The sequence below is a fragment of the Zootoca vivipara genome, chromosome 3 (assembly GCF_965207765.1).
Source record: "Zootoca vivipara chromosome 3, rZooViv2.hap1.1, whole genome shotgun sequence".
Classification (NCBI taxonomy): Eukaryota; Metazoa; Chordata; class Lepidosauria; order Squamata; family Lacertidae; genus Zootoca; species Zootoca vivipara.
In genome coordinates this window covers 92,974,406-92,999,918 of record NC_142586.1, presented here as the reverse complement: position 1 = coordinate 92,999,918, position 25,513 = coordinate 92,974,406, and the positions used below count along the sequence as shown (strand labels likewise).

General features: G+C 39.9%; 1 protein-coding gene across 1 annotated transcript in view; it reads right to left on the bottom strand.

The window, feature by feature from the left end:
* Nucleotides 1-25,513, bottom strand: part of USH2A (usherin) — a 455,954-nt gene that overhangs the window by 350,072 nt on the left and 80,369 nt on the right. The window contains exons 15-20 of the mRNA XM_088666687.1: nucleotides 21,089-21,252; nucleotides 17,079-17,237; nucleotides 13,566-14,060; nucleotides 12,464-12,736; nucleotides 10,450-10,607; nucleotides 9,338-9,482 (exon numbers count right to left, since the gene is read on the bottom strand). Coding sequence (XP_088522813.1) covers nucleotides 9,338-9,482; nucleotides 10,450-10,607; nucleotides 12,464-12,736; nucleotides 13,566-14,060; nucleotides 17,079-17,237; nucleotides 21,089-21,252 — 1,394 coding nt within the window. The remainder of the gene's footprint in view (nucleotides 1-9,337; nucleotides 9,483-10,449; nucleotides 10,608-12,463; nucleotides 12,737-13,565; nucleotides 14,061-17,078; nucleotides 17,238-21,088; nucleotides 21,253-25,513) is intronic.

Genomic DNA, 25,513 nt, shown 5'->3' with positions numbered 1-25,513 from the left:
ACAGTTAATGCACTGTGTACACGCATTAAACACTAGCATGACACAATTTATTATTTTGTGATATATGGAACAGAAACCCAACCTTTCAAAAAGCAACATCTTCGGTATAACATTAGTATTGTAACTACCATGTCCTTGGTGATTCAGAATACTTGTGTGTTGACATACAGTGAAGAGTCTCTATTGAAGCTGGTACTTCAGCAATTTGGACGAAAAAAAGTAAGATTATAAATCTGCAGTACAGTTTGCCATGTCACTGGATCGTACAATATAGCTACTGGAGGCTAAAAGGCACAGTATACATTTCCTAAAGGTGTCACTGTGGTACCTGTAGCTGCTTTGTCAAAGGAGCAGTCTATAATTTTGCCTATTTAAATTTTCTCCAAGCCTCCTAAAACACATCTGTCAAAGCATACTGTATTTTAGTAGACTCAGCTATATTTTGCATATTTTAATTATGTAGTGTTTTTAAAATTTATTCCTAGATAATATATAGTTGATATATTATAAAGGTAAAACATTAGTTTAAACGCCTATGACTAGGTGTTTGCTGTTGTGTAACAGAGGGCACTAAACAGATGGCCCATACTGTTTTATGTTAAAGATATATCACTTATAGATATTGCTGCATAGGTCACTATAAAAAAAAAGTATTTCGCTTGTGTGCGTGAACACACACATACATACATATGGACAATCTGCGTGCCTAAAAGAAAAATATAATTGTTGGTAAGTAAAGAGCAGTTAACTTTGTTTTGTTTGAAACGATATCATTTTAGTTTTAGAAGCTAAGACAGATGCCAGCATTTCACTGCGAACAGATGGTAATTCCATCTAATAGTGCATCTCTGTATTAGTAAGGTCTGTTGTGTATACAAACAGTAATAAACACTAGGTGAGTATCAAAATAAATTTTAATTGTTGACATTAAATTCTGGCAGCCATGCTTCTAAGGATAGTGTATTCTTTTCACAAATCTGTCAGGTTTGCTAATGCAGCTGCTAAAAGTTTCCTATAGCCTGTCAGGTTCTAAAGCTAATAAAAACACATTTGCATTACAGCTACAAAATTTACAAGTCTACCTCTCTTTCATGCGTTTATATCAACAGCAACCTCTCAAATAATCAGCAGCACTTCTAATGCTTGGTTCCTCTTGGTTTTAGTCTGAAATTTGCTCCTCAGTGTTTTCTCTTCAATTAAAACCCAAAATAGCAACAGTCTTTAGCAGCACTTTGAAAACGTCATGAGAATATGGTCTCATTTATGCTTTGACTACTGTTAATTAGAACTCTAACCTTTTAAATGGCTACTTGTAGGGTTGTCCTTAAACACACACATATACTTATATGGTGTACGATTTCAGTTCGTAAGCAAAGGTTCAATGGTATGTTTGCCCCTCAACTGAAAAAAATGAGAGCTCACTCACTGAAGCAGCTTGGCTATTGTTACAAGATGTTAGTAAAAGGGTGCTGGGAATGTTTTTAATAGAACTGCGACTAGTTTAGCAATGCAAAGTATTTTGCCATTCAACCACATGGGTAAATCGTTGTACTGAATGGGAGTGACAGAGACATAGAAATGGTTGAGCAAGGATACCTTAGTCTGTATTCCAGAATCCTAAGTGATGAACCCCCAACAACGCAACGCAACTCAACAACAGAGTTACCTAGCGATTGATTTAAAATGTAATACCCTGAACTTCAATATTTAAAACTTATAGGAGGGCTTACATTAAGACACTCTGAAAACCATTTTCAAAACTAAGTTATTAACAAACGAATTACAATAGACAGTAATAAAACTGTTCCACAAGTAGAAGTCATAATTACATATTTTTTAAAAAGCTAATCTGAAACAGAAAAACAGAAAAATAAAAACTTTAGATCCGGTACCCAGAAACAGTGCCCATGCCTTTAAATTTCCATGTGTTAAATGAGCTTCCTGCCGTGGTGCAAACCCATTATTCACTATGCTAGTCCCTTCTCTCTGGTCACCTCCATCATGATATTAAATTTGTCCTATAGGAGACGGGTGAGAGTACAAATGAAGAGCTAGTAGAGAACTAATGGGCAGCGGGGGCAGCGACAGCCTTGTTTGCTGCCTTGGGGCATTTATAGCTACTCAAACCATCCCTGGGCAAGGATTAGGCAGCTGTATTGGTTGTCCCGATGACATACCTGCACACGGTAGGATTAAAGCTACTTATTTCCAGTTTAAAACAGTAGGGCTGGAATATTCCTCAAATAAACATAACAAGTTTTAAGGGTTCATTGTATGATGAACATAGAATCCTATTTCTTTAAAAATCAATGTTTAAAAAAAATCCCGAAAAATATATTGCTTCCACCATATGGGACAACCAACGACTCACCAACCGATTTAAGATGCAGCATATTGAGCTGACCATATGTTACAGTGCTGTTGAATGGCTGAGTGATTCATGCCCGTCACATTCTAGTATATCAATTAAAGCTCCTTGAAGTCTGCATGATTTGTGTCTCTGTTATTAAACCCTGCTAATTCATCCCACTTACACATCTGTTATAAATCTCTATGAGTGCTGCATGATTCATGGCAATCTGTGAGCATGGTACAGCAAATTCTTCTCCTTGTAATTAACAGTAAATTGTTTTACTGCCATGCAATGAATTTTTCAGTTATATTGCAAATGAACTCCTAAATGCATGGCTCTTTCCTAAGAACTGACTTATATCATTAGGCAATTAAAAAGTATTGCTTTGAACCAAAAGCTTTTAATCAAGAGAAATACAACTTAAACTCAGCCTAAAGACCATGCAAATTTGACATACTGGCAACAGAATAATTTGTGCAATTTCCCGAGGAGTGAAATATGTCCTTTGGGGAGAACAAACAAATAAGGTTTGGCTCATGCAGTGGTTCACAAAGAGCACCCAATCTGTAGCTGGAGAGCACTTGGCAAGAGAAGATACTGAGCGGATACTGTTTATCTCGGGAGTTATTTAAATCATCTGTCATTTGCAAATTCCTCAGATTATGTTTCACGTCTCTAATTGTAACACAGTGCCTATATTCTTGAAATAAATAATTGGATAATTAACCAAGCAAAATCATCACAGGATTCCAGCGCTAGTCAAGAGTTTCTGTCAAAGGTGAAGCCAATTCGCTTTCGCTTTGCTGCCTCTGTAGCTTCCCGGAGAGGCTTTGATTCTTCTACCCTGCCCCCTGCCACTCCCCATCTCAGTCTAGATATTGGCTCCAGCCTGAAATTCATGTGTCCATACATCAAGCCAGTATAACAACAAATAAAATTAGATTCAAAGAAGGGGGACTAATTGAAGGACAGCAAGCAAAAGTATATATATGTGTGTATAAATATATGTATGGATGCAATGGCACATTTGCATGCTCATTTTCCCTTTTAAGCATGGAGCAGAAAGTGACTTTGTTTTAATGAGGGATTATTCAAGACAGGAACGAACAAAATGCATTCATAACTAAGAACAAAGATTGTATTGTGAAACAAAAAAACAGGCAACTGCTGAGAAAGAAGGGGATGATTGGTTTATGCATTATGAATAAAAAGGTAGAAAAATATTTATATTAGTATTCACTAATGACTATATATACAAGATTGCTGTAATTAAAATTATAAATTAACATATTAAGAGTGCTTGTTTAATCACTTTGGGTCCAATTCACAGTGACAGACTTTTATGTACTTGCATGCAAAGCAATGTGTGTTTTCAGACCAGAGGCAAACAGCCTGCGTATTTTACTTTTAATAGAGAAAGAAAATCTAATGCACCACTAATTACCAGTTAATTGGATATGGGTGGTTTTTAAGACTATGATAGAGTATTGTGCTTAAAAACCATTATATGACAGGCAAAACATATGGTTCTTATCAGTAGCGTATACCTTTCTGAACTATTGGAAATTCAGGCATTACAGGTTTCTCTTTGAATACAGTAAACCTAGGGATGGCAAAACTTGAATAAAAATATACCGTACATCAAATCCTATGCTCCCAAATGAGTGGAGCTTGTTTTACTTTTTGGAAACTGTATTCCATTCATAAATTGATGAAAACTGAGTATTTTCCAGATATACAAGTGTCAAAGGAAAAAACAGCATCAAATATAGAAATAGGTATATGTGGCCCTGCAGCATGGCAGATACACATGTAAAAACATAGTAGGAGTCGTATTGGATTGGACCAGCTATCTAGTCTAATACCGTAGTAGCCTGCTTCCTAAGTGGCCAATCAGAAAAGAAAAGCCTGCTGGATCAGGCCAATGGCCCATCTAGTCTAGCATCCTGTACTCACAGTGGCCAACCAAATGTTTATGGGAAGCACGCAAGCAACTGCACTCTGCCTACCTGGGATTCCCAGCAACTGCGGATGTGACTGTGGCTAGTAGCTGCCGATAGCCTTATGCTCCATGAATTTGTTCAATCCCTTTTTTAAAACCCACCAAGTTGGCGGCCATTGCTGCCTTCTGTGGAAGTCCCATAACTATGCACTGTGTGAAGAAGGACTTTCATTTATATGTCCTCAACCTTCCAACATTCAGCTTCACTGGATGTCCACAAGCTCTAGTATAGTGAGAGAGGGAGAAAAACCTTTCTCTAGCAACCTTTCCCCACGCCGTGCCAAATTTTAGACACAACTATCATGTTGCCACCTTAACTAAAAAGTCCCACATGTTGCAACTTTTTTTCGTCACAGGGACATTCGATCATTTTGGTTGCTCTTTTCCAACTCCAAAATACCCTTTTTGAGGTGAGATTGTTGGAGATTCATTCTCCGTGTAGGACTATTGTCCTTTGTTCTTTCTCTTTGCTGCCTGATGCTAGAGAGGAAGCCATGTTGCAGTGCTCTGAATGCATTATATGTAAATAAAATAGATTAGCCAAATGCTGAGTTGCTGAGGTCTGTTATGCGATTGCGAACACTCTGCAGATGCCTGAGTGTGCTGATGTCAGCTGGCATCAGTCGCTGTGATGTTTGGGCTGGAGAAAGCTTTTGAAGCTCCTGAAAGATCAACCAGGAGCATAAGTGCCAACTCCCAGATTGAAAATTCCGGGATCGGCACTGGAAGTCGCGCTGTGGACATTTTGGAACTGGGCAGAGCAGCACCGGAAGTTGCTTCTATGCATGCTCTGCCCATTTCCAAAATGGCCGCAGTGCCGAAAGTCGCGCTGTGGCCATTTTGGAACTGGGCAGAGCAGCACTGGAAGTCGCTTCTACGCATGCTCTGCCCATTTCCAAAATGGCGCCAGAAATCGCTTCTGCGCATATCCAGAGACTCCAGACATGCACAGAATGGGCTGGTAAGAATCCAGGGGATTTACGGGGGTTTTTTAAATCCAGGCTGCCAGCGAGAAACGGCTGGAAAACCCGGGGTTTCCCAGGGAATACGGGAGACTTGGCAACTATGACCAGGAGGGAGGGAACATGCCAGTCGGGCATGTGTCTCTGCCAGGGTCCTACTTGAGAGCAGGAGAGTAGTGTGAACAGTATTCTGAATGCGGCCACACCATAGATTTGTATAGATTTGTATAACCACATTATGACACTGGCATTTATTTTCAACTCCTTTCCTAATGATCCTTAGCCTGGGACTCACTATGACAAAGTTGTTCAATGGGACTTAAGCTTATCACACAAAGAACTTGTTTATTTAGTCATGACCAACTTTAGCTGAATCTTGTCCAATGAATTTGCAATACAGTGTTTTATGATTGCACTGGTACAAATAGATAATCAGTACCATCATCATCTGGGACGCAGGTGGCGCCGTGGGTTAAACCACAGAGCCTAGGGCTTGCTGATCAGAAGGTCAACAGTTTGAATCCCTGCATCAGGGTGAGCTCCCGTTGCTTGGTCCAGCTCCTGCCAACCTAGCAGTTCGAAAGCAAAGTGCAAGTAGATAAATAGGTACCGCTCCAAGCGGGAAGGTAAACGGTGTTTCCGTGTGCTGCTCTGGTTTGCCAGAAGCGGCTTTGTCATGCTGGCCACATGACCTGGAAGCTGTATGCCGGCTCCCTCGGCCAATAATGCAAGATGAGCGCCGCAACCCCAGAGTCAGTCACGACTGGACCTAATGGTCAGGGGTCCCTTTACCTTTTTTGCCATCATATAGCTCAAGCTCATATAAAGGGGGTCTGCTATATAGAGGCCATTTACTTTAAAATCATTTCTGAATATCATGCTCACCTGCTATAAAACATGCAGTACACGTAGGGTACACGTAGGGTTGCCATATTTCAAAAAGTAAAAACCAGGACACCCCAAAAGTTTTTTTTTTACAAAAACACCAAAAAACAACAACATGATTTTTCAATTGTCTTGCCCTAAGATCCAGGACAAAGCGCCACCTTTCAGAAATTCCCGCCTTTTAAATCCTGGTAATGTCTGGGAAAATCTGGACATATGACAGCCCTAAGTACACGTTTATATTTCCACTTTAAGATCAACATTAGGCATTTAAAATGTTTCACAATTATTTGAAACTCATATTTAATAATTGACAAATAAATGATAACTGTGTTTCTTAGACATCAGTGGGAATTTGATTCAGATTTCAAGTTCAGATTTGTGTTTGCATGTTCTGGATTCTAATTTGGAGACACCAAGCATAAACATCCAAGCTTACTGTTGCTTACACTTAAAATGGGATCTGTAGAAATATTAGCATTATTGTCTGATTTTAATATATGTGAAACCTGGAGCGGTGAGGAGTGCTAACGCATTGCACGAGCACCTCTCCTTGTGCCAGCTTGGTCCTGACAATCCTTCTGTTTGTGCAGGTTTTGCCCGGCAACACCTACACAGATGGGCCTGTCATGCCCCCTGAATGTCTAAATATTCACTTTTGCTTTGACACATGAGCAAGAGACAATAACCAAATGGTTATCTTCCCTCAGCCACCAGCTGTTCACCATTGGCAGCAAAGACGATCAGAGTTATTTGCAGGAGCATCAGTCCCATTTTTTAACAGTAATATCTGATGATTCCCTATAGAAAATAATTATTCAGGTTTCCATGGCACTTCTCTGCTGCTTTCCATGTGTTTACTTTAAACTCCATGATGAAAAGGTATAGAAGTATCATTTGCTTCTAAGGTTTCAAATATAAAGCGGATAAATGCAGGTGGAAAGTTCAAGCTGGTTTTTCAAAAAAGAGGTTCACTCTCATGATACTAGATGACTACACCTGCAGTGCTATTGGCAGGTAGGGATCCATACCACTTTACAAAGGGATGCTCTGAACAACCCAGAGCCAACAGTTGTGTGGAACTTTTGCTTTAAGCAGAACTCCAAAGTCTCTCTCATAAATTGTCTTGGGAACATAACATGCCAAGTGAAGCTGTGTAATGAACCCGATGAAGTCTGTGGATCCTTTCACGTCCCCTCACTTTCCAGGACAGATCTCCCTACAACTGTTATAAAATGTATTATACAGTAATAAGGAAGCACTTGGTATCTGGTAAGCAGTCCCTCTGCTTTTGGTTTGCATTGGTCTTCCAGACTACCAAAGAAAACCAGCCACTGAAAAAGAGCAAAGAGCATAATTCTCTCCTTCATGTAAACACCATACATTTGAACTGTAGTTTGTTACAGGTGCTGAGAATTGTAGCTCAGTGGCAGGTAAACTACAGTTCCCAGGATTATTTGGGGATGCCCTGGGTTTTAAATGTGCTTCATAAGGTATGTTATATGCACAGCCTAGCAAAACTGGATCTGCAGCTTCTTTCCCCAAACACCCACAATGCTACATCAAAATGCATTTCAGATGCTGCTCTTGTATTTACTCCTGATAATGAGCACCAAGGAGATTGTTAATTAAATTAGCCTTTAAAATAATTTGTCAGTTGTATTTTGCTTGTGCGTCTCAGCAAGAGTTGACACACATAGCACATTTGCTAGATTTCAGTGAAAAGAGTTAATTCAAGTAAGTGGATATAGGCTTAAAATGGCAACTTTCCAAACCTGGAAATGATTAATAGAAAAATACCGAACAATTAATATATCTAAATCTACTGGTCACTCAATTTTACAATCTACTGTATGGTTTAATGTGACTGATACCAAATTATTAAAACAATAATAAACAAGCTGCCAGGTTTAGATGAGCTATTTACTTTCAAGGAATTGACAGATAAGCAGGAAACGATGCTTTATCACTAATAATAGCCAAGGGTCCTATCTAAATTCCATTAGTTAAATTTGAAACTGTTCATTACAATATATTACAGAATCCTGAGGTACAAAGATTTGAAGGATTGGCACCTACAGATTCTCCAAATTACACATCTCAGCTGAGTGTTTGAGACTGATGTTGAGGAGTATAATTCTGTACACCAGGGATTGGAAAGTTCAGACCCAGTGACTAAATGCGCCTTTCTATCTTGTTCTCAGGACTCCTCCCTAGCCACACCCCTTGCCTATCCTGCTTTGCAGTCTCCTTGAATGTTTTGTCTGGCTGGAATGTATCCTCAGACTCTTATAATGCCTATTGCTTGCCTGGATGGAAGACAGAGAGGGATGTTTCAGTGTGGTTGGGAACAAGCCCACTGTGCAAAGGTAAAATTAACATTCATTGCTCTGCCAACTTTTGCTTCCAGTGCTTCCTACTGACATAGAAGGGGTTGCAATTCTTGGGCTGAAAAATCTTCCCTGTCCCTACTGTATGCTGTAGAGCAGGCATCCCCAAACTTTGGCCCTCCAGATGTTTTGGACTACAATTCCCATCTTCCCCGACCACTGGTCCTGTTAGCTAGGGATCATGGAAGCTGTAGGTCAAAACATCTGGAGGGCCGCAGTTTGGGGATGCCTGCTGTAGAGCAATAAACAGACAAATCATATTCAAACATTATGCCAATTTATGTGGGGGTAGAGGGTCACATGTGCATCCAAATATGCGAACATTTATGCATCCTGCAAGTGTACCTTTTTCCCCCTCCTAGGTTTCAATCATACATATAGCTCTCAGAAAAACTTGCTGCACTACTCCCGGTTAGGAGAAAGGTGGGTTTTTGCTATAGGACATTAGGCTTATGTACTTTATTTGCTGAAACTGTAAACAAACAAACAAATGTATGTTATATGGCTTCTCAATGAAAAAGAAACTCATGCAGGCTTTCCAATACACTACAAGCCTATGTGGAAAACATGGTGTTTTGTTTTTAATCTGTCATGGTAAACAAATACCAATTAAGCTAGTCACTTTATATTAACACAGTACCTATCTCAGTCACTGTGCATCAACCTGTGATCATCTGTAATGGTGCTCATTAGAAAGATACGTGCTGAATTTATACTTCAATACAATTTTTTTATCTCCCCTTACCTGCTGCTAAAGTTTGTCCCATTCCCGGCTCACTGCTCACACAGCCAACTTGATTGCAGAAAGTAATGGTAAAATAGTAAATTCTGTATGGTTCTAGTCCTTCCACTGTGTAGGACTGTTCATCAGCTTCAGCAACATACAGAACCTAAAAAGCAAATAGAGTTAAGACAGCTATCTTGATAGCATTTCCATTATTTTACACTGATAAGAAGGTACATTTAGCAAAAAGAAATTAGCTTTTGCTGATTTAAAATAAAACCTTTTTTAACCTTAATACATTTGCCAAGAGCCATTAGTAGAAACAGGACTATTTCAAGGAACCTCAAAGAACTAGAATATAAATTGTAATTGAATATAAACTGTAGTGTTGCAACTTACACTGATTTTATGCAATCACAGATTTAGCAGATTGTCAATAAATAAACAAATAAACAGAAATGGTTATTTTTACAAACAGTGTAGATTAAGCATTACACCATTCTGTGATGAAATCTACCAACCCAATCACCATGGAATAAGAGGGATGACTAACAAGTATTTCAAAGAGAAGACTTGTCTCTTGCAAACAGATAAATTTATTAGTATCATCACCAATATTAATTATATATCAGCCCTAGTGGGTTTAGCATTAAGAAAATGAATTTTCCTTAAGGTAGTTTAGATGGGCATTATTATAGTGAAAAGAAGAGGAAGGAAAAATCCACAATAGGGAGGGAGCATTCCAGCAAGCAGCCCACTCCTGATCTCTTAACAATGGCCAGGAGACTAAGAAATGTTTTGTCCGCACTGGACCTCTTGGGTATGCTTGCAGAATGCTTGCAGAGTTAAATGCTTGCAGAATTAAACCATGACTTCATGTATACAAGCCATCAGACATTCCCTTCAGAACAATTTGCCAGGAACAAGCCATGTCCTCTCATACGGAGACAAACAAACAGAAAGTATGGCAAAATGCCATAGTAACAACTTTGATACTCCCCACTGCACTTTGATAATGGCAAGCACTGCTCCACTGGCAAATCTGAATTTGGCATATCCAACAAGACTGGGACCACTTTATAACATCCATATATCAATAAGCAGAGAAAACAGATTGCTAATAACAATAATACCTGAGAATACACTGGCAATACTTTTTGTTCAGTAATTACATTGACGCTGTACCCCATCACTTCTCCTCTTGCTTCATTATCTTGTGGCTTTTCCCAAGATACATTGACAGAATATGGTGAAAGAGGGAATACTGATGGAGGTGGCATGAATACAGGAGCTAAAACACAAATAAATGTGCTAATTTATCATAAAATAAATGAACAACATGTGTCAGGCAAGTTTTCCCACTATATTTGTAAAATACCATCTGTTAAACTTGATAAAATGGCTGTTTGCATCCAATTTCTAAATAAGCAGCTTGTAGATATTAATTTTCAGGTCTAAAAGGAATTTTCATATGGTTTTCAATGCTACAAATTTAAAGTAAATGTATCCGACCTATAGGCAAAGTATGGGATCTATTATTTTTATGGTGCCCTAACCACCACTTAAAATTTGAAACACAGTGTAAATTTCACAGAATAATGCAGGTGGATTTTTAGAAGCACAGCCATTCTGCGACCCAGGAAAACCCTGATTAGAGGAAAAATTGTTGAACACTTATACACTGTCAAAGTAAATTTAATTGCTGAGCAGTTTTGAAATCAACATGTTTCTCCTGTATTATAATAGCTGGTATTTCAGAGATGTTTAATTATGTTACATGTGACTGCTGCAGGATAAGCCTCCATTTTTCAAGACATATAGGCACTGTAAAATGGTTGTCTTTTGGAAAATACCATTTACAAATCCATCCACAGCAAAAATGCTGGGTTTTTAAAAGTTAACATCCAAATCCACAATCCTTGGCTTTCAGCCATTTATTCATACGTTAAGTTCCAGCTGAGGGAAATCAATGGGGCTTGTGTTCAACTGAAATGTCTTTGGGATTGAGATACCTACATGGTTGACTTGAGTTAGACTATTGTTATGATCTTTTTTAACCAAATGATTCTGAGAGTCAATTTAATGGAAATAGGTAGGGTTTACTTCCAAGAAAGTAAATATGGGACTCAAATGTTCATTTAAATGTAGCATAACAAAGTATAAATCACTGTTATCCAACATAGTGGAAGACTTCCTATCTGTTTAGCAGATAAAATTAAGTGAAAGAGAAATCATTGGCTAGAAAGTAATGTACAATTATAAACAACCAGCTAATTCAATATGACAACTCTTAAAATAAAATTATGCTTATGAACCCTTCTTAATTAGTTATAATTAACTGGATTGAACCTGGACATCAACCACATCCACCAATTTCATGAAAATAGATCAGAGACCACAAATGTTTTTAAACATGTTTTCAAATCAACCCATGAAAAAAAAATACTTCAAAGTAAGGGCCTAATCCAGACAAAGTTAAATCTTTTTCAGTTACACCGAGTTCAATGGAGAGTGGGTCTGCTTATGCCATAGATAATTTAAATGCAGCAGCATAAGGCTAGGTGTAGACATTATGACACCCCATGTATGTATCCCATCAAAGCAGAAAACCCACAGGTCATCCACTATCACAAACTACATGTGAAATTTTTACATATCTATTCAACCTGCTGCTGGCAGAAATGGAAAAAAATACGCAAAACAATGATGCCATTTTATGTGTTTCGTTTGAGTAGAATTTACTGTGCAGGGGGGTAGGGTTAGCTTTTGGCAGCAGCTATACATGTTCCATAACATCTACTTCCAGAATTCATTCAATGATCATCTGTCAATGATCATCATAAAGCTCACTCTGACATGAAGGTAATATGTGAGAAATGTGACAAAATAAAATGAAGACATACTGCTGGTATACTGTCTTAAGACTCTGTAAATAAGACTACTTTAAATGTAGTATAGTTTAAGCACAGTTGTTATGGGGAAATACTAGTGAATTTAAATTGTTAAGAGGATGGCAAAGAATCCTATAATAGCACTTATAAGGTGAAACCTAAATGAAGAAGCAATGTCAAGGAGTAAGGTTCGAAAGGCATATTCCGAAAGAAAAATCTAAGTCTTGATAATGAGTTTACAAGGGTTAACAATTACCTGCCTCTGCTGTTCTCTGCGACGCCCAACGAGAAAATGTGCTGCCGGCCATATTGATTGATAAAACACGGAACTCATATACTGTGAATGGCTCCAAATCAGTGATGTTGGTGCTAGTAAGAGGTGGTTTCAAAGCATTCTCATTGGCAGATTCAATCTCTGGGTGAGGACTGAACCACCCACTTGTTTCGAAAACACGATTTTCAGGAGGAATATGTCTTCCATCCGACTGTCGGGTTCCTCTCATATATAATTCATATCTAATAATTATACCTAGAAAGAACAGTGGTTTACCAAAGTTATGTCAGCCGGAAAGGATCTAAAATACTTCTGTGTCTAGTACCACCTACTGGTAGAAACATTGTCCACTGACGGCACTGTATAAATACAACTACAACCACAATACATTGCAAAACCTGCCCTCCCACAGGCTTGAGGAATTTAATTCCTATGGATTCTGATAGACTCTTCCAATTGTTCAAATTTTGTGATGTAGTTTTCATCTCAAAGCAACATGTTTAAGAGAAATTTTGTTTAAGAATGCTTGCATTAGGAGTGGGAAACCTTAGGCCCAGAAGTAAATGTCACACCACCAAGCACTCTGGTTATCTCTGTGGTCCTTGGTACTATACCCTTCACCAGGTAAGAGATGTGGGTGGTGCTGTGGTCTAAAACACTGAGCCTCTTGGGCTTGCTGATCAGAAGGTTGGCAGTTCAAATCCGCATGACGGCCCAGCTTCTACCAACCTAGCAGTTCAAAAGCATGCCAGGGCAAGTAGGCAGGAAGGTAAACAGTGTTTCCATGCGCTCTGGCACTTGTTATGGTCCTCCATGTGCTAGTAGCAATTTAGTCATGCTGGCCACATGGCCCAGAAAGCTGTCTGTGGACAAATGCTGGCTCCCTTGGCCTGAAAAGTGAGATAAGCACCATACCCCATAGTCGCCTTTGACTAGACTTAACCATCCATTACATGCCCCTCACCAGCCCCGCTTACCTCTCCTGGGGAGAAAAGGTTGTGCCCAGTAAACATTATATTTTTAAAATGCACTTATACGAGCAAAACATGTTGTACCTACTTAAGCAGTAGAAATAGAATCCTACCATTTGCTTTATTGGGTGGATTCCATTCTATAGCCAGTGATGTAGAGTTGATAGTTTGTACAAGCGGAGGATGCTGCTGTTCAGGTGGGGCCTGTGCAGTAACTATTGCCACCTCCTGGCTCTGCAAACAGCCTCCATGAGTACATGCTTGAACATAAAAACTGTATTTTGTAAATGGAATCAGATTCCAGACAGTTGTTGAGGTTTCTAAGCCTTCATACTGGTCACAGGCCTGAAGTTCAAGTAAAGAAGTGCATGTCAATACATATTTCTCTATCGGACCAGAGTCATTTGATAGGCTTGTCCAGCTGAATGAAACAGAGTGTGGTCCAACAGGAATAACTGGGTTTAAATGCAAGTTTCCTACAGGTATCCCAGGCTGTGTTCTGTATGTCAAGGCTGCACTGCTTGTAGATCCATGGACATTGCTGGCCTCAAGGTGGTATGAATAGAAGGAATAGGGAGATAAAGAGGTATCCGTGAAGATCTGGATGCCTACAATATAAACATTAAAAGTTATATTTCAGTTGTCAGATCCCAAGGAGCCACATGTAAATTTCTCATTTTTATTTTTTTAAACCTGCAGTATAATGGATACTTTGTAATTACCAATGCTGGGAGGGTAATCAAGTAAGGACCTTCCACAACAACGCTTTCCGCTGCCGTTGGTAAACTTGAATAAAATATTCCTTGCTTTAGTAAAGTCTCTATAAATTTAATTTCATTAATAAACAGTAATGGTTGTTTTCTGCATTATTTTATGTATTAAATAGCTTCACCATTTAAGAATGTGTTATCTGAAAGTATCAGAGTTACAGAAGAAAAAGAATGGGGTTTTCCCCCCCCCTCCATCTATTGCCTATTCCTTCCTTCTAAAAGAACTCTCAAAATCATTTCACTGTAATGTTGCAAAGCCATCAGCCAAATAATCAGGCCAGGTTTGGAGACTACTGTTAATTTTCCTTGAAAAGTTCAATGCTTCTACATTTGTAATTTGAAACTCTCATTTAGTACTAAGACCTGTATGCACGCTGTTGCACTTAGGTAGTGTCCCCTGTGTGTCTTACAGATGCTACACACATACTAAGAATATAGTCATAAACATAAGAATCTGGCAGCATTAACAAATTTATCTTAGTATTCAAATGCCAAACAGTAGATTATATTCACATCATTAATTATCATGATTGTCAGGAAATGTCAGAATGGTAATTTTTTTTTAAGGAACAGTTGTGGCTTTAGAAAATAATGATTTGTTGAACAAGCCTATAACAGTCTCTGATTAGGAAACCAGTAGTTAGTTAATGTTTTAAGAGCAGCTGCTCATCGATGTTAATATGATTTCGAAATGGCATCAGCACACTATTCTAGAAGGATTGCTCCATTCAATTCCAAGAATATAGCAGGGACTTTAGTAAACCTCTCGGATATACATTTGAATTGCTAAACACTCTTGTTAGGATATGAGAGATGTAAAGCATAATTTATCCCAGAATAGCTCAGTAAGATAGTGTACATAGAAAAGTGGATAGTGTACACAGAAAAGTGTCAGAATCTGAACTTGAAGCAAGTACTAAACTTAGGACTTCAGCAGCTGGAGGACCAGGACTCATTCTGTGCACTACTACCAATCTCTAGGCAATAAAAAGAGTAATGCAAGCATATGACAGCCAAAATGATCTATTGGCTAGAGTACTGGACTTAGGCTGGAGACACTTGGGTTTAAATCCCTGCTCAGCTATGAAGTTCATGGGGTGACTCTGGACAGTCAGTCTCTTAGCCTGACCTCCCCCACATGATTTTACACTTGCGATTTCAAGGATACTTGACTCCTTTTGGAGGACAGATAAACATGTGATATAGATATAAGCGACTAGACCAAATCTGCCCACATAATGTTTTCCCTCTGGAACCTAGCACAGACCCAATTCAAATGACCACTACACAGACTATTATACAACTTAAGGTGAGGGGATAGCAAATGGCTCTTCAACCCTCTCTCCTTCCCTCCAGTATGATGAGCAAGAGAGGATGTGGTGAAGCCTTTCGTTTATTTAATACCCCTTCTCCTGCACAAGCAAGACACAAGGACATAGGAGTTAGTAACTGAGGTGCTTAAGAAGAAGTTGCTGCCATGCCACAGAATCTTTTGCCATTCACACAGCGGGTGGTGGTGGTTAAAGAGACCACTTTACCTGTTCCTTGGTACTGTATAGATGAAAGAGGGTCAGTAAGGGGAGTTAAATTTGTTGGATTTGCTCATTTGAAAATATGGCTGCTGACCAGGAAATGGTAAAATCACCTGATACCAGAACTAAACTGACTGCCTACAGGAAGCAAGGCTTGTAAGCAAGTCTTGGATGGAGTACCAGTGGACCCTAATGTTATTAGAACAGGGGTTGCCCAACTAAGGCCTGGGGGCCGGATGCGGCCCAATCGCGTTCTAAATCCGGCCCGCGGATGGTCCGGGAATCAGCATGTTTTTACATGAGTAGAATGTGTCCTTTTATTTAAAATGCATCTCTAGGTTATTTGTGGGGCATAGGAATTTGTACATTTTTTTTCCTTCAAAATACAGTCCGGCCCCCCACAAGGTCTGAGGGACAGTGGACTGCTGAAAAAGTTTGCTGACCCCTGTATTAGAAGGTAGCACTATCTGGACGGAGATAGCCTATCTTCTCTCCTCTATGCTCAGGTAACATCTAGATTATTCTTAGGGCTGCCTCTGAAGACAGTTCAGAAACTTCAGCTAGTGCAGAATTTGGTAGTCAGGTTGCTCAACAGGTCAAGACGGTTTGAGCATATTTACTGATCCTGGGCCGAGTGCACTGGCTGCCAATTAGTTTCCGGGCCAATGCAAAGTGCTGCTTTTGACCTATAAAGCCTTAAAAAGCTCAGGACCACAATAACTCAAGGATGGCCTTCCTCCATTTGAACTGATCTGGACCCTATGATCATCATCTGATGCCCTTCTTTGTGTGCCTCCCCCATGAGAGGTCTGGAGGGTGGCAACACAAGAACAGGCTTTTTCTGTGGTGGCTTCCCATTTGTGGAATGCTCTCTCCAGGGAGGCTCTCCTTCATCATTCACTCACAGAATCATAGGCTAGTAGAGTTGGAAGGCACCACGAAGGTTCTACCACCAGGAATGCAGGAATCTTTTGCCTAGTGTTCTGCTCAAACCCACAATCCCGTGATTAAGAGTCTCATCTTCTATTGAGTCATCCCAGCCTCCATTACATATTTTTAGGCTCCAGGTGAAAAAAAAATTCTCTGTAACCAGGACTTTGGCTGATTCTATGGCCTTCAAATATGTTTGGGGGGTATTGGTTTATTTTTGATTTTTTTATTATGTATTTTATGTTCTCGTTTTGTATTCTTATGCTGTGAGCTGCCCTGTGTTCTTCTGATGAAGGGTGGTATACAAATTCAAATACATACATACATACATACATACATACATACATACATACATACAGTGAAATATGCATAGGTAGTATTCATGAGCACTCACGGTAAGGGTAGTTATCCTCTGTCATATAGATTTGACTCCCATTTCTATACAGCCTGTACACAAGCCGGTTTGAATTTGGAGAATCTGGTGGATTCCAAATAAGTCTGATAGCAGAAGAATTTACAACTTCTCCTCCTGGTGGCGGTTGCTGAGAAGGAGCTGGATTACAACGCAATAAAAGCCACATTTAGGCACCAAGACAACCAAACTTTGTAAGCAGAAGGGCATTTAAAAAAACGAAAAGAAACAGTTTCTTCTAGCAGAGGAAAATGATATGAAGCAGGAGCGCTGTGTTTCACCAGTTCAATCTTAAGAAAAGCCAAAACAAAGCAGCCAGCCAGCATACATTAGAAAACACTATGCAATACATCTAAAATAGCATAATTCTCCCTAAAGAACCACTTTAAGGGTGCTTTTGCTGAAAATCTGCACAATGCACAAATACAGACCAAACATACAGATGCAGGGACATCTGAAAGGAGTAAGTAGATCCCTCGCTTCATGCTGCCTCTCCACTCCCATCCTAATTCTGGTCTTTTTCTATGTATTCCCTGCAGACACCCACAAGCTTGTTTTCCCTTCAGATGTCTGTTTATGCAAGCTACTTGCGGAGAAACTGGCACAGACTCAATACAGATGACCAACTTACTCAGTTGAAAGATATTCTACTATGACTTTTATTATTTTTCCATATTAATGAAAATATGGTGGGCTTTTCCTCCTGCCGAATGTTCTAATGTGTGATGAACACTGAGAGCCTCATCAAGTTGTAAGTCTTCCCCACAAAAATTTACCACAGTGACAGTGCTCTTCAGGATGTGACAATAGCTGGGGAAGATATTTCCTCAAGCCATAGAGTCAACTCACAACCTGGTGTCATCTAGAGTTTTTGGACTATAACTCCCACGATCCCTTGCCATTGACCATACTAGCTGAGGCTGGTGGGAGTTGCAGTCCAAAATCCCTGAAGAGGCCCAAACTATAGAGGATTGCTGTACAGCTTTTTTTTTTTTAAGAAACATCTTGCCTTTTCTCTTCCCTTAGATGTCAGATTTTAAAATTTAGACTCCTATCCCGAGCTTTGCTAATATATTTTGCAGCATTATCAGGCTTGTGAGATATTTTACATTTCAAATATCTGAAATATTTATTTAAGTTTCAATATGTACAGGAACACCCTTTAATGTATGAATAAAACTCCTCACTTGCAGACTTAGAAAATTGGTTGTGTGTTTCTGGAATATAGTGAGCATGAAAAAGAAGGAAGAAATATACAAAGGTGCTGTCTTGCTCCCACAATAAATGATTATTTAAATAATAAATTTAACCCTATGAGGGTCAGATAACTACAGTACATTTTAGGGTTTTGTTTTTAAGTGAGAAACCGTAGTCATACCTTGTGGCTCCTTGTGTTGTATGATGAAGGGACAGTGTGGGGTATGTGTACATATATTGATCTTGATTTTAAGGTGTGAAATTACGCACAATACACTTCACGGTCTTAAAAGCAACACAGCAGAGAATTTTACAGGCTTAAAAGCAATGCGGTTTTCTTTTTTAAAAGCCAGAAAAAATTTCCTAAGAGAAACAAAACAACTCCAAAGAGAGGAGAGAAATGTTTTATTGACCCATTTGAAACAACACTTTGAAACTATTATCACAATGAATAAAATTTTAGGACTGTGAGAACATATTAACCCTTCTACTTCCTTAACCGTAGAACCTGGAAGTAGTGAAAAGAAAACACTGAAGCAATGAATGGAGACAGAGGACTTCCATGTTGTGTGTATATATATAAATAATTTTTGATGATATGCAATTTCCAGGCTCTTTATATTAAAAAAAGAACTTTATACTTTCATAAACATAGAACTCAGAAGAATATCTGATGCACCCATGATATGCTACATCATTTACAGTGCAGTCCTAAAATGTATTATCAGAAGTAAACTCCACCTGCCTTTAATGAATTCAATGGGACTTACTCCCAGGGAAGTGCATACAGAATTGCAGCTTCAAGGCACAATCCAACAAGACCGTTTCCTGAATAAGCTCCTTTGAAATGAATGGGAGCCCTGGCCATTTCTGAAGGGGTTTTGCCATTAAACTCTGTGATGAAGGTCTTACACTGTCTTTAAAACATTGGAGTTGAAACTGGTTTTATATGTGCAGTAGTTTTTGTTTTTTCATAGGTAATACGGTTTTTATTGTTTTTATACAGTATATGCAATTTCTTTAACTGTTTTTATGTATGTGACTGTTTTCTATATGTTCTTATCACTGTACATTGCTATGAGATGCTTCATAGGAAATTATTAGTAGTTTTAATAAATTAATAAAATATGGCCAGGCTGGGACTTGGTTAAGCCCCCTATGGAATTTAGTAGATGTTGTAAGGTTGCTTTGTTGTGGACCATTAACCCTCTTAAGGCATTGCAGCTCCTACTTTTCTCTACACAGGAGCTGTGAGCAGGAATTCACTGAGCAGCCTTACCTGCTGGTGCTTATGTAAAAAGCACAAACATCTGTAGCAGCCCACACACACAAACAACAGCTTCCAAACAACCTGGAACTTTGATTTCCCAACATTCAGGATGTCATGGAAGCCTACAACATAGCTGTCAACCCTCCCTTTTTTGCGGGAAACTCCCTTATTCCAAGCCACAGCTGTCAGCCTTCCCTCTCTTTTTTGCTGGAAATTCCCTTATTCCAGCGCCGTTTCCCGCTGCTATCCAGGATTGTTAGATATACCGTAGACTTTCCTCGGGACAGGTGAGGCTGCTGCTGATCCAGTGGCGAAACGTCATGCTCCGGTACCGGGGGTGGGGCTGACGCCCATTATGGGGGTGAGGTGTGCCTCCCGGAGGGGCAGGTTGCACGTTCCAGGAACGGGGCACACATTCCAGGGGCATGGTGCGCCTCCTGGGTGCACAGCACGCCTCCCAGAGGGGCGTGGCGTGCATTCCGGGGGCGTGGCTCACCTTCCAGAGGGGCGTGATATGCGTTCCGGGGGCAGGGCGCGTTTTGGGGGTGGGAAGGGTGCCCGCGATGGCGCCCCTTGGAGCCTGCCACTCGGGGTGGCCCGTCCCCACCACCCCTATCTTCCTACGCCCCTGTGCTGATCCCTTATTTTCAAATCCAAAAGTTGACAGCTATGGCCTACAAACATACAAGCTGTACATGTGACATCATCAACATTTGATTTATTACCTGCCCTTCACCAACAAGTCCCAGGGCAGGTTATAACAATTTAAAATTCAATATTAAAAACAGCTAAAGCAGATTGCAATAACACACATCTCAGGTGTCAAAGCCCAGGGCAAAGAGGTGCATCTTCAGAATTCACTGAAAGGTGCATAGTGAAGAAGCCAGATGCACTTCTTTCAAGAGGGAATTCCACAACTTAGGGATTGCCACAAAAAATGCCCTCTCCCAGGCCGCCACAACATGGAGAGGTGGAACTTAAAACCCCAGAGGGTCTGTAGGGAAGGGAGTAGACCTTGCCATAGCTGGAAATGGGCACTCTGAGGCCAATTGGGATTCAAGAGACAATGTTCACGAGACAACATGTTTCACCACGATAAATGTTTGTGCCCTTTGTGCAGGCACCAGGGGATGTGGCTTCTTAATGCATCCTTTCTCCCATAGAGAAATCTGGGACATACAATGCCTGAAGAGGACTTCTGTTAAATCTAGGGATCCCAATAAAGCTCAAGAAGGGGAGGTTCTCAGAGTAAGTCATTTTCCAACACCACAAGTTACAGTGTGTCTAGAAAACTGGAGCATCAATATAATTTCCTTCCTTTCATTGATACAAAAATCCATGCTGCCTTTGATACAAAGTATCATATGATGCCTCTTAACTGCCAAAACATACTATTTCCCCAAATATATTAATGGGGAGGGAGTTCAGGTTGTGAATAGCAGCTATTTTGAGTGTTAAACTAATACCGACAATCAGCAAACCAGTTAATTTGAAAGATTCGCTCTTACGACCAACAACCACTTACTTTTACTGCAGCCAAATAGGTTGTGGATGTCCAAATTACTAGCACTGGGAACACAGTTGTCACATTTTGAGCCAGTTACAAATGGTTTGCACACACATTGTCCGGTAATAGGATGACAAGTTCCATTAATGGCTCCTGCAGGATGACAATTACAACGCTGACATCTATAAACAAAAACAAATCAAGAAAGTAATTACACATTAACACTTCAGTTAGACATAGCAGGGCTTAATTCCGTGGCTTTTTTCAGACACATAATTAAGCATTGCAGATGAAGAACCTTAGAAACTGGTCTGTAGTAGAAAAAGTAAAAACTGCAATCCATTTATATAAAAAGCTTCCATTCACAATCAAGTATGGTGTTTCTTTTACTTAAACAGTAATGCCTTCCAATTGTCGGGGGACAATTCATTCCTTGCTAAAGTGACACGGGAATATCTGTTCCTTTAGGGAGGGGAGAGTTGAATTGTGCTGAACATTTTGGAGGAGGGGAGGTAAAGGTAAAGGGACCAGTGACCGTTAGGTCCAGTCGTGACCGACTCTGGGGTTGTGGCGCTCATCTCGCTTTACTGGCCGAGGGAGCTGGCGGACAGCTTCTGGGTCATGTGGCCAGCATGACTAAGCCGCTTCTGGTGAACCAGAGCAGTACATGGAAACGCCGTTTACCTTCCTGCCGGCGCGGTACCTATTTCATAGAATCATAGAGTTGGAAGAGACCACAAGGGCCATCCAGTCCAACCCCCTGCCGAGCAGGAAACACCATCAAAGCATTCTTGACATATGCCTGTCAACCCTCTGCTTAAAGACCTCCAAAGAAGGAGACTCCACCACACTCCTTGGTAGCAAATTCCACTGCCGAACAGCTCTTACTGTCAGGAAGTTCTTCCTAATGTTTAGGTGGAATCTTCTTTCTTGTAGTTTGAATCCATTGCTCTATGTCCGCTTCTCTGGGGCAGCAGAAAACAACCTTTCATATATTTGAACATGGCTATCATATCACCCCTTAACCTTCTCTTCTCCAGGCTAAACATACCCAGCTCCCTAAGCCGTTCCTCATAAGGCATTGTTTCCAGGCCTTTGGCCATTTTGGATGCCCTCCTCTGGACACGTTCCAGCTTGTCTGTATCCTTCTTGAACTGTGGTGCCCAGAACTGGACACAGTACTCCAAGTGAGGTCTGAGCAGAGCAGAATACAGTGGCACTATTACTTCCCTTGATCTAGATGCTATACTCCTATTGATGCAGCCCAGAATTGCATTGGCTTTTTTAGCTGCTGCATCTACTTGTACTACCTACTTGCACTTCGTGCTTTCGAACTGCTAGGTTGGCAGGAACAGGGACTGAGCAACGGGAGCTCACCCCGTCGCAGGGATTCGAACCACTGACCTGATCGGCAAGCCCTAGGCTCTGTGGTTTAACCCACAGCGCCACCCGCATTTGGAGGAGGAAACCTTATTTATTTATTTATGCAAGAAGTGTTTTCTTAACTTCCAAAAAAAGAGGCTCAGTTAAGTTCCATTAGTAAAAAAGAAAGGTCTGCTCTTATGAGAAGCCTAAGGAAGCCTCTGACTGTCTAAGACAGTCATTCCCAGGTGTATTGAGGACACATTTTCAAATTGGATGGCAGTAGAGCCTCTGTACCTTGTGGAAGCTGGCTTCTTCCGAGTGGTCAGCTTGGTTTTGTTTTTAATTTGTATGTTAAAAGGAAACTGTGGCGCAGTCGCCCTGATGGCCCGTATCATGGCCTAGGTGAGAGTGCGAACAAATAACTGAGACATGCATAAGTGAAAATTAGCCACAACTTTCTTGACTAACAGACACAGGCAGGGTTGGCAATACCTTGATTAAGTTCTAGATAACCCTTTTTACTTTTATTTTATCTGGCGTCTGATGTTGTATTTTTTAACCTTTAATTATTTTTAAAAAATGCATATGGAAAAATAAAAAAGCCAATCCCATGTACAGCATAGCTGATTACTGCCTAGAGCGAAGCCCTCTCTCAAGTAGACACTAACTACCTCCAACCACGTCCAAATCCTCAAGCTTCATCAACTGAAAGATCTACAGGTATACAGTAGGGTGGCATACAAATTTAATAAATAATAATAATAAAGCTGGATAAGACTGTGCTCTGGACAGTGGACACCTTCACAATGCATTAACTAGCAGATGCAAATAAAATTATGATCAAAGCATCTTGCAAATATGCCACAGAGTGCTACTGGGAATTCCACCATATATCCCCCAGGTCAGAATGCAGAAGACCACTTGGAAAATCTGTGTTAGGCGACACTGAGAGGATTCAATGGTGCAGGAGGAAAAGACACCCTCATCACTGCTGCAGAGTAGGTTCAATAGCAAACTGTCACCTGTGTTCTGTTCAAACAGGTTGTGCAGGTTTTGAGGAAGCTTCAAAACCTGTGTTACCAGAGAAGATACTGAGATTTTTAAATGTAGTGTACATTATGAATCATGATCCAGCCTTCTTAAAATATATCTACCCTCATGCTAACAGTTCAAATGAAATTTTAGAGACTACAGTTTCTGCTATTTTTTTTAATCAAGCAACTCTTGTTTGAAATAAAATATGTAAGGTTGCTTAAAATGAATTTGCAAACAGTTCACATGCATTTGATAATTGCATCTCTCTCCTTTTAGCAAAAGAATTTCTTCAGTAACTCTTGCAGTGTGATCTCCTGAGTTCAACACCCTTTAAAAGACTGATAAAAGCTAAGGCTGCAAAATAAGCTGCAAATTTGTGTTGTGGAATAATATTCCTTTGGGAATAAATAAAAAAATTCCCTTAGAAACTATAATACTGCATTTTTCCCCTTTTTATAATCAAGAGCAAAGGGTATTTCCCACCAAACTGCATTAAGTGTTTTCAACCACAGATTGCATACAATTCCCCCGTCAGACAGAGTTTCTGTTTAGACTATTAAATGTCATCATAAGTGTAGACAAGTATATAGAAACTGAGAGAGCTGCTATATGCTCAGCAGTTCAGTATTTCATACTTTAAAATTTTGTATTGATTCTACACTTTTTGGAAGAATTTAAGGTGTCTCCAAAAGTATACATATACATATGCATATACATATACATAGAGATATCCCAAAATATCCCGAATATTTTATCTTCTGGAGGTCCTTAATATCAGCCCTCCCCCCCGAGAATTTCAGTTGCTGTGATTCACTCATGACTCATTTTACACCAGAGTAATAAATATATGACCTATGTAACATGCTATGCAAACATTATTTTTCTTTATTTCTACTTAAATTCTTTTAACAGTCCTGTAAAGTAGATAATCACCCTTCTATTACAGCTAGGAGCCAAGAGTGAGATTACAGTTTGCTTACATGCTACAGTTAATTGTTCTTAAGTAACACGCTTAAAATGGTGCAATGGTGATTTTCAGTGAGTTAAACACTCCTACCTAGACTACAGTTCCACTCCCGATTGCCACTCGCTCCCCACCACCACTGCCGACTACTTATGGCCACTTCTGAGGATCGAATTTTAAGGGTTGTATCCAATGAAAAATAAAAAAATTCCTTCAGTAGCACCTTAAAGACCAACTAAGTTTTTATTTTGGTATGAGCTTTCGTGTGCATGCACACTTCTTCAGATGCACACGAAAGCTCATACCAAAATAAAAACTTAGTTGGTCTTTAAGGTGCTACTGAAGGAATTTTTTTATTTTACTTCGATCCAGACCAACACGGCTACCTACCTGTATCCAATGAAGTCTTCTAATTCATGCAAGGACTTCCATTTCTTTAATGGGCCCCCAAATCTGTGATATAGTTCCCGCCAATCTCTGATCCTTCTTAAAACAAAAACAAAAACCCTCTGGAGCTATCTAGCACTCCACAATCAGTCTCATGGCCAGGTACACTTCTTGAAAAGCCCATTGGTGGGTGTCAATGTGTTATGCCCCAAGCATTTCAGGAAGTGTGGGGACTGATGCAATAATGCTGTAAAAAATGCTTCTCTTAACACCAAACCTCCTTAGCAGGCTGTTTCTTTTCACTCCTGTATTTGAATGACTGGGAGGAAAAAAGGCTGGAAATACCAGCCCAGTGCTGTGGGGATGATTAGGGAGGGAGGAGAGGACACGTGACCACACAAAAGGCACCCCCCCCATTTGATGTGGGGAGTGGTCATTAATCATATCCTTCCCAACTTGTGCTAAGAAGTTCCATATTCTAGCAGCGTTCCAAACATCCCCCTTTTTAAATTACGCAGCAATCAGCTTGTTGCTAACTCATCTGAGTCTTTCTATTAAAGATTCCTTCCTGGTAAAATCCCTTCTAATCCCTCTTAAAAAGAAACACGAGAATCTGATTAACGTTAATATAAAAGTAGTTTACTCACAGATTCATTCAGGTTCACAGACCTATCCCTGAAGGCAGGCTTAGG